Here is a 9,436-nt window from a genome sequence, read left to right as displayed (position 1 = left end):
TGTGTGTTTCCTGAGTGTGATGTGCAGAGTCCACTCATCTCAAGGTTTTTAGGAGAGAGGGTGCAAAGATCCGGACGGAGCCCCCGATCATAACTCACATGCGTGTTCTCCGTCTCTGTCGGGGGCAGGCCGCCTGTTTGCCCACGGCCGCTGCTTTCCACATCCCTTTGCTTTCGTTCTTTTGAACTCTGACCTTCTTTAACTCCCCCCCTTTAATAATATCTCTTGCACACACACACACACACACACACGCACACACATGCTGTGGGAGCACTGTTCTTTCAGGAGAGCCTTATTGATCTGTGACACTGCCAACGTCAGGCGGGACAGCGTCGTCTGGCAAACAAACCGCTGTGACCTCCACCTGGTGGTGATCAACTCTTTACCTCTGACCCACTTTCTAGCCTCCACAAGCACCTCTCTCCTGGAAGTAACATCATCTCCCCAACAGCCCCCCCCCCTCCCTATCATATATAGTTTGTTCTCTCTCTCTCTTTGGCTGTAAAGGTGAAAGGATCATGGGATGCCAGCCAGCGCTCCTCTTCTGGTTCCTCTGATGTGGTCTACGTCTTATATTAAGATGGTTCCTCTCATGCGTTCTAGATAAGATGGTTCTGACCCCAGTGTGCGACTGTAGACACCTATAGCTCTCTCCCTACGGACGTGCGTATTCACCCTCCCTGTTGATAAGAGCCTCAGCTTTATTACATCTTCATTATCTCCCATTGCATTGTTGTGCCTGAAATGTACCTCCACCCTCAAAGGATATTTCGTAATCATGGCGCTCAATCATTTTCATGTTGGGCGACTAGGACAAGAGGCGGGACCACAGCAGTCCTCCTCTGCTGTGATTGGAGGAGAGGCCGTGGGCGGAGGACACCTCATATGGCTTACATTTTCCATTTGAAGGTCGTAAAACACAGAGAGAGAAGAGAAACTAGATCATAGGCTTGTATAGCCTATATATATTGACATTGGGCATTCAATGGCCAAAAGGTGCACACCAAGTCAAAGACAGCTGTATGAGTTACTGTTAGATGAGTTTCAGGGTTGGTGGCATCTACCTAATTACTTAATCTGCATTATGAGCAATCTTTGTTTCCTGGGGAAAAATGTATAATAAATTAAATAAGTTGCTCTTCAGTACGTCACTCAACATATTGTTGTTCTTATGGACAGTCTTTAATTGTTTTGTTCAAACTATTAAAGTCACCTATTATTAAAGTGTTGCACCAGCGAGTATTATAAGAACCAAATACTAATTTAATTTGAATGAAATGCACATAGAACAGGCCTACGTGCACTCAAAAAAATATTTAAGCCCAAAAGTTAAAATTGATGCATTTCAATTACATGACAATTTTCCATCTATTTTGATCACATAACTCCAATGTAAAAAATGACATTTCAATCCATGTTTATTAATCATGTTCATTCAACATGAATAAATTAGATAAACTCAACATTAATCAATTAAATTGGACTTACTCAGGTATTATGCATAAACCCAATGTATTTGGTTAGATTACATGAACATGATTAATAAAGATGGATTGAAATGTCATTTTTTACATTGGAGTTATGTGATCAAAATAGATGGAAAATTGTCATGTAATTGAAATGCATACATTTTAACTTTTGGGCTTAAATAGTCTTCACTGTACCTCAGTTTTCGTATTCTGCTGAAATTCAGCTATCACTGTTTACAAAAACACAAGTTAAATATCATTTTGCGAAGAAATAAGAAGGTAGGACATACATTAGAGCAATTATCCATATTTATTACGAGAACAAGGTACCTGGAAAGGAATTTGGAAAATAAATAAAAAACAAATACATTTATTGACAGTTGTACACATTAGTAGATTAGGAGATTGATCCAGAGGCAACTGTTAGTGTGATCTGAAGAGCACTAAATTACAAGAATAACGCTGAGCTCAAATTAGGTCGTCATCATTGAGAACGTTAATGACACCTTAAATCAGAAGGAAATAATATGAAAATGTTCACAATTGTATTTACATAAAGAGTAGGGTCTTTATTGCAAATACCATAGCACTCATGTTGTGTGCGGTTTGAATTGGTGTTCGTAATGAATGTAGTGCTTAGAAACTTTAACTGCAAAACTTTTAAACGAAAAAGAAAGACTGCATGTATTGAGTAACTCTGCCGTCTCCTGTTCAGCCCACCCAGGACCTCCTCCCCCGACGACACTGAAACTTTATGGTGTGTGTGTGTGTGTGTAAATCTTAAAGAACCAGAAAAAGACAATTCTAATTGCTAAAATAAAATGGAAAACAGAACATGAGGCCTTCAGACCTATAAGTGAGTTCACTGGAGCATCTTAATTTTAAGGGCTTGAACCTTAGGAGAGAGATTGCTGCCATCCAAGTTCATCAGAACCTTCTGCACGAACTCAAATGTAAATTTGAGCCCTTGTGGGTAGCTCATGTTTAGACAATAAATCAAACCAAAAAGTATTGAAAATCCAAAAGAAACGTTCCCAAGGTTGGTCAGCAGCTCCACACCCTCAATCACCACTCCGACATGCTCAGGCTCAGTACCCTCTCTCCGGACAACATGAAGTCCAATGGTGGACACCTCCCTGTCCGCTTCTTCCATGTTGCGGTTCTATGGGCAAGAAACCACTAATTGACCAGAGTGCCGCTTAAATACTAAAAAGATTCAAACAAGTAGGATCAGTAGTCAAAGACCAGAGTGAAATAACATCTACTTACCATGTATTCCTTGATGAGAGTTTCATCATCCTCATTGAGGTAGACACAGAGGCTTCTTAGGACACGTTCTCGTCTGGAGTTTATGTCATCACACTGCAATTTAAGAGAATATTACTGATTACTATCCCATAAAAAACAAGGCCGGAGCCAGGCCAGGCCAGACCCGAGCCAGATCAGACCCCGAGTCACGGCAGGTGCCAGGCCAGCCAGCATGAAGAGGACCTGGGAGGCGCATTGAGTTGTGGAAGGGGACAGCCCATATCAGGCTTCACCTTTTATGATTTGCCGACCATCATGTTGGGGAATCTCTCTCTAATCACTATTAAGGCTGACTTGTCTTTTGTGCAGAATAACTGAACCAGGACTAAGCTGGAGTGCTGTTGTTTTCTGGAGAGGGTAACCACACACTGGACTGAGCTTGACTTATAAAAGGTATCCAACTACACTTTTGAAGTAAACAATCACTGTTTAACAAAACATTAGTTAAATATCATTTTGCGAAGAAATTAGAAGGTAGGCAATACATTACAGCGATTCAACATATTTCTTAGACAACAAGGAACCACAAGGAGGCCTAATCAAGGAATTTGGAAAAGTAACAAAAAATAGTTGTTTTGATTCATGCTCCGTTAGTGTGTAATAAACATACAGTATCTCGGCATCTTAACCGTAGCCTTCCATGTTCCATGTTTGGACCTGTCATTGCTCAGTCAGGCTCTTACAGTGCCAACTAATAACTGTCAAAGTTCATATACCTGAGCCGTCCTCTCCACGATGTGTCCTATCTTCTTCCCAGCAGTCCCACCTCTCTTGCTGAAGAGCTTGGTTAGGTCAGCTGAGTATCTATCAAGTTGTGCCATGAACTTGGTTTGTAGAGGCATAGTTGTGATACGCATGAATTCTGCATTAACCTGTAAAAAAGTAACAAAGAAAAAGGCAGCATTGGAGTTATTATAATATATTGCATTAAAAAACCTTTCCATCAATAAGGTGCTCAAAGCGCTGTGGGAAAGTGGTTGTGGGGGAAGGGGGCACACCTCATCACAACTAAGAATAAGATGTTGAATTGAGAACTGAAAAACTAAAACTTTTGAATTGTTCTTTAATATTACCCTTACTTACTTCGCTCATTGTAAACAGGGCAGGCCATCTGTTTTGGAATTCAGCTACCATTGGCATGTCCTGAACCACTTCCAGTCGCCTGTAGGAGAAGGTCTGATGCATTTTGTCCTTGATCACAGCCTCATTATTCTTCTTTTTCACCTCGGTCAAGAGGGCAACTCTTTCTTCCTCCAGGCTTGCAGTGGTCGCTCCTTTTGGGAGGCTAGGAAGGAAGTTGACCTCTGCCTTTCTAGGTTTTTTTATGTTTGCAGCTGCTTTCCCCTGACCTTTGAGCTTATTCTTGAGAGAGTTAACACTGACTTCAGGGTGTCCAAGACGGCCAAGTTTTGTGCGAAAATTAGCCATCTTGATCTTTAAATAGTGCTTCCAGCCCTCATGGCCGTTGCGCGTTCCTCTCTCACTCAAGTACGGGTGGGCTTTCACCAAGGCAGCAGCAGCTTCCTCAAGCTGACGATCACTGGCATATGCTGTGTATCTAACAATCTCTTCAGCCATTCCTTGTAGAATATCTGATCTCAGCTTTGGCGGAGGGATAAGAAGAGTACCACTTGTGCTGAACTCTGTATTTGCTTGTTGTAGCTGAATTTCAGCAGAATACGAAAACTGAGGTACAGTGAAGACTACAGGCCAAGAATAGGTCCTTGACTCTGGAGAGGACATGAGTTCAACTGGAGAAGAGGACATGAGTTCAACTGGAGAAGAGGACATATGTTCCTCTGCAAGAAATGATGTAAATTCCCCTGGAGGAGAGGGCTCGAGTGACTCTAGAGGAATCAAGTTTAAAACAATTGTGTCACTGCTACCATTAGATGTATAGTCTTGGTCTTGGAGGTGAGATTCACAGGGGCTGTTGGCACAACTAACTGAGGTCAGAGACCTAGATGTCCCCGGAATGCTTGACAAAGTGTCGTAACATGATACAAAAATAAGTTTTAATGTACTTTTATCTTGAATTTCGCTGGTCTCCATTAGGTTCATGAACTCATTTCCAAATTCCACATCTCTATACTGGACCCTGAACTCCTCTCTCAGTCCAAATGCAGTCTGTATCTCAAGAACAAGTTCCTCCACAGATGCTGGAATTGAGGTAAGAGTTAGTTTCCTGGAATCGTCATCCCCTCCGAAAAGGATCCTCAGGTTAACTGGACATGACATCTTTCTCTCGGTCTAGACAGCAAGGGGGGGGGGGGGTAAAGAGCAGTTAGTAAAGAGCACTACACCATCGCTGCAGGTTCATCTGTATCGTCAACCAACCTTATATTAGGATATGCCTTTTCAAGGCAACCATTCGATGTGCTCCTACTGTGTAGTCAGACAGTGGATATGCATCCGTCAGCTGTTCAAGACTGACCAAGGCAACCTCTTTATCAGGAGATACAGTCAACTCAAACGCTCCAAAGTGTTCTCTATACCATGCACACAAAACTCGCACCACAAAACTCAAACTGTTGTTGACAATGCACATTTGAATGATTTCCGCAAACTCTGGCAGTCCACCAGCTGACCCATGTGCTATTAGCATGCCAACTCTGTAATTGATGCCTCTGCTTGTCACATTTTTAGCAAGATGAACCTCACTGATGTTTGGGTATTTCTGCTTTAGACTTGCCCCTACCTCCTTGTTTAGAACATCCACAGGAAGTGTGGAGACATTTGAAACTACCAATGTGGACTTCTTAAGACTAGGAGAATGGAGATGATAAGCAATCATTTTCTGATGTTTGGCTGCTAGTGTTAGTGCAATGTTCTTGAAACAGTTAGTCTGGCGAGCAACTTGTTTGAAGAAGCTATGTTTTGCTTCAAACCTCATGGTCCATTGCCCCACTAAAGGACCAAAACACCGAATCATCTGAGGGTAATGTTCGATATAGTGGTGTTTTGGCCGGAGACGCTCAGGGAAGATCTCTAGGAACCTGAGTCTGTGGTCTGAAATTTTGCAGTTCAAATATGCAACCGTCTCTTGACTATGAACAGGGGCAACAGAAAGCTCAACTATCTCCCTCAAATCAAGGAGGACAAGCCAGGCTGGCTCAGCCTCTGGAATCAAGTCTCCAATTATGAATGGAAGTAACCTCAATAAATTCCAATTTTCGTGAGCATTACCTCCAATGGTCCTCTTGGAGGCATATGCGTGTGGTACAATATGAGGTCTATTAGTTTTATCCCCCCACTTATATGGGAAATTAAGGATAGCTGTGTTCAAAGAATTAAGAGAGAGATACTTCTTGGAAATGAATATACTTACACAGAGAGCAATCTCAACTGGAACGATGCCCTCAAATAAATCGTGAACAATGTCAGGAGGGTAGCCACGAGTAACGTGAAAATAAGATAGCTTCTCTGTAAACACACACCCTCTCTTTACTCCGAAACAAAAAGCTGCGTTTTCCTTTGCAGACTTAATGTGTGCCTCATGCATGTCTTCCGTCCGAGGGTCAAAAGAACCAGACTGAACAGATTTAGCCTTAATATCTAATTTACTACCTGTACAAAATCTACAGTAGTACTCACCCGAGAAGCTTTCCACAAAGCCTGCTATGCCGTGGGCTCCTAGGTTATCTGCTATAACAGACTGGACAGTTCCTTTTGTAAAGCACCCAAGTCCTGCAATGAAAACCCCATGTTCCTCTAAAGTTAGCAAATCTTGTAAAAGGGGCTCAAGAACCTTTTCGTAGCCATACGCCTTAGCATCATCAGTTTTGCATAAGACTGCTAGATAGATAGAAGAAAGTGCTGAATGAGACCCAGGTGGTAAATTGTTCAAAATCCAGTAGACGCCACAAAGTTTGTGTGTCTTTCTCGACGTGCCTATGGGGTTGCAGACTTCAAAATCGTCAATGTACAAGGATATAGCTATTTTGAAGTCCTCCCCGGAGAAAAAACTGTTTTCCCTGAAATAAAGGCCGTCTCTGATTGACCTATACTGCTGTTCATTCCCTAATCCTGTATTTTGTGTCTTGTGGTAATCAGTAGCACTCTCTAAAATGTCCTTACAATTAAACAGCTTCTGCAGAGAAGGTAAAATAGGAATATACTGATAGGTCTTATTTTTGGGGCGATCAAGAATGAACTCAATGGGTTCTACCACATTAAAATGTTGTTTGTAGTACTTATTGCGCTTAAAAGCTGTAGCCAGAGGACCCTCTTTGCTTATGGCTTTGCCCAAAGGATTTGACTTGCAAACTACTTCAGCAAGCTCTTTAATGATTGACTCATCAATCTGGAGGCTGTGATCTCTAAGAATGTTAGAAATACTGTTATGGGTTACTGGAACAGATGTTGAGTTTAATAAATAGTGCAGTTCCTGAAGTAATTCGTCAATAGCTGTGGCTGGAACGTGCAAAATATTTTCCAGTTTCAATAAAACAGAGGCAATACTCTGTTCAATTGACGTACTAAGATCTTCAACATTATTGCCATCACTACCTTCATCTGAATCTACATCTGAATCTAAATCTACATCTGTGTTAGCAGAACATGATGGACCATCAGCTACAGGACTGTCTGATTCTTGTAACCTAGCTGTGCCAGTGAGAATGTCAGATTTAAAATCGTTTAAAGTATGGGGAGTATGTTTCCTATTTTTGTGGGAGTGAAATGTACTATAAATGTTAGTTTGAAACATACATCCTTCAAACATACAAGTGACGGTTTCATGGCTTCGTAAATGTTCATTAATATGACTAAAATAATCGCTCTCATTCAAAAGCTCATGACATGCACATAACTTACAAGAAAATGAGCATTGCTCGACTGACTTTGGAGACGCTTCAGTACTGTGGGTTCTGTATATGTGACTTAATAACTTGCTATAGGATTTAAATGTGCAAGGACACCTAGTGTACACACAATGATGCCTATGCCTATGACTATAATGCCCGTGTTTTAGCTTATAGTGTTTTAATATTTCATACCTGCTTGATACTGGTGATATGTCACAAAGTTTACACTCCCACATTCACACAAACCTGCAGAAAAAAAATAAAGGGTGGAAGGGACAGATTAGCTGATCAATATTTTAGTAGAGAAAACCCAACAAAAAATGCCACTAATACTTACTATTAAGAGGTTGCCCTGGTTTTCACAAAGTAAATCCAAAGAGAGAATACCTGAATATGAAAATTGAGGAAAAGTAGGCTATAAGTGACAATTCACACGAGACGATAAATGTAAGTCCATGGGCATGAACCCCCCCCCAACAGCCGCCATTACCAACTCTCGTCCAAAACTGTGGTAATATGGCATCTTTGGACGTTTTAATACATTTGGAGATGGCAAAGTATAGCATATATTCGAACTGTGTTTTATCAAAACAACCACGTTTTCATAGATTACCAGTACACTCCCGACAACAGGCTCTCACTCCCTACTCAACGGCTGGACGTGTACGGTCGGCAACCACTCCCTCGATTCCACCTTAACGGCCAGGAGCCAGTCAATCGCGGGGACATGCGAAATACGATAGCTAGCTAAATGCTTTGGCAGACCCAATGTCGTAGTGCTATCCACCTGACGTAAACCATGCCTAAATGCTAAGGGCACAAGCCGTTGCACAACATAAGCCAAGGGATTTGCGATACCATTGTGAAAGCAATAGCATATTTATGGTGTTTCATGACTATTTTCCTAGCCAGGTTACCCAGCTAGTTAGCTAAATAGTTAGCTAGTGCTAGTTACAGTGCTAGATAACTCGCCTAAATGAATAAAGAAACGCTTATATTCAGTAACAGAACATCTTTTCTAATGTTCCCCATTAAACATGTGGACATCTAATAAATAATCGGTTTCTAGTTAACTTAAACGGATAAAAAGCTTACCAAACTCGGTCCATTCATCAGCACGAGGTCTATTCGGGAATGAAAGAGTGGTGTGCCCGCGTGCTTCAGGTGGATCCAATGAATTCCAGTGAAACGATTAAATAGACTTAATGTGAATAAATCAGATTTAATTTCCTATTGAACTGGTTTATGTTGTATTTAATGAATATGGATGAATATAATATATGATGTATTTACTTTAAACAGGTTTAATTTAAATGTTAAGCTTAAAGTTTATTATGGCAAAAAATCATTTTTTTTAAATCATGTGAATAAATCAGATTTAATTTCCTATTGAACTGGTTTATGTTGTATTTAATGAATATGGATGAATATAATATATGATGTATTTACTTTAAACAGGTTTAATTTAAATGTTAAGCTTAAAGTTTATTATGGCAAAAAATCATTTTTTTGAGTGTGCAGCGTACTGTTACCTCAAACGGATTTAGTAACTATAGGTCTCCATCTAGTGGAAGTAAAAAGTTATTGCGCGTTAATGTTAACGCTAATGTCTACATTGACACCAGCTGGACAGAATATGCAATGGCATGAAGGAAGCGGAGGTAACAGTCAAATTTAAATTTAAATTTCAAAAAAGCTTTATTGGCATGAGAAACAACAAACACATTGCCAAAGCAGGGGAACAATAATGAGGTAGTAGTATAATACAACGTTCAATACAAAATATACAAACATATCAGATATTAGAATGTTGAATTCTCAATGCATAAAAAATATAATATGGGATATTATAAC

At 40.5% G+C, this 9,436-nt stretch overlaps 1 protein-coding gene across 6 annotated transcripts; it reads right to left on the bottom strand.

Moving 5' to 3' along the window:
• Nucleotides 1-1,379: 1,379 nt before the first annotated feature.
• On the bottom strand, nt 1,380-9,078 carry LOC130379043 (uncharacterized). Of its 6 annotated transcripts, none has more exons than XM_056585634.1 (9): nt 8,678-9,078; nt 7,920-7,969; nt 7,775-7,828; nt 6,372-6,464; nt 5,115-5,206; nt 3,861-5,027; nt 3,494-3,649; nt 2,739-2,831; nt 1,380-2,631 (listed from the first exon to the last, which is right to left on the bottom strand). In XM_056585634.1, exons 6-9 carry the CDS (start codon nt 5,013-5,015, stop codon nt 2,332-2,334), a joined length of 1,704 nt encoding a protein of 567 aa, XP_056441609.1. In that variant the 5' UTR covers nt 5,016-5,027; nt 5,115-5,206; nt 6,372-6,464; nt 7,775-7,828; nt 7,920-7,969; nt 8,678-9,078; the 3' UTR covers nt 1,380-2,331. The 6 variants fall into 6 exon arrangements, 3 of the variants coding, with proteins under 3 accessions (XP_056441609.1, XP_056441623.1, XP_056441615.1); XM_056585648.1 differs by having other exon boundaries at nt 5,115-5,162; XM_056585640.1 differs by lacking the exon at nt 5,115-5,206.
• Nucleotides 9,079-9,436: the final 358 nt, after the last annotated feature.

This window comes from Gadus chalcogrammus, chromosome 1 (genome assembly GCF_026213295.1).
Source record: "Gadus chalcogrammus isolate NIFS_2021 chromosome 1, NIFS_Gcha_1.0, whole genome shotgun sequence".
NCBI classification, from domain to species: Eukaryota; Metazoa; Chordata; class Actinopteri; order Gadiformes; family Gadidae; genus Gadus; species Gadus chalcogrammus.
This window is presented reverse-complemented; position numbering and strand designations above follow the sequence as displayed.

Excerpts from the sequence above, each read along its gene's own strand:
- LOC130379043 (XM_056585634.1), bottom strand. The coding sequence starts at position 5,015 with ATGTCATGTCCAGTTAACCTGAGGATCCTTTTCGGAGGGGATGACGAT. Across the intron at positions 2,832-3,493 it reads TCGTGGAGAGGACGGCTCAG|TGTGATGACATAAACTCCAG; the intron begins GTATATGAACTT and ends CTTAAATTGCAG. Across the intron at positions 2,632-2,738 it reads CTCTCATCAAGGAATACATG|AACCGCAACATGGAAGAAGC; the intron begins GTAAGTAGATGT and ends TCTTGCCCATAG.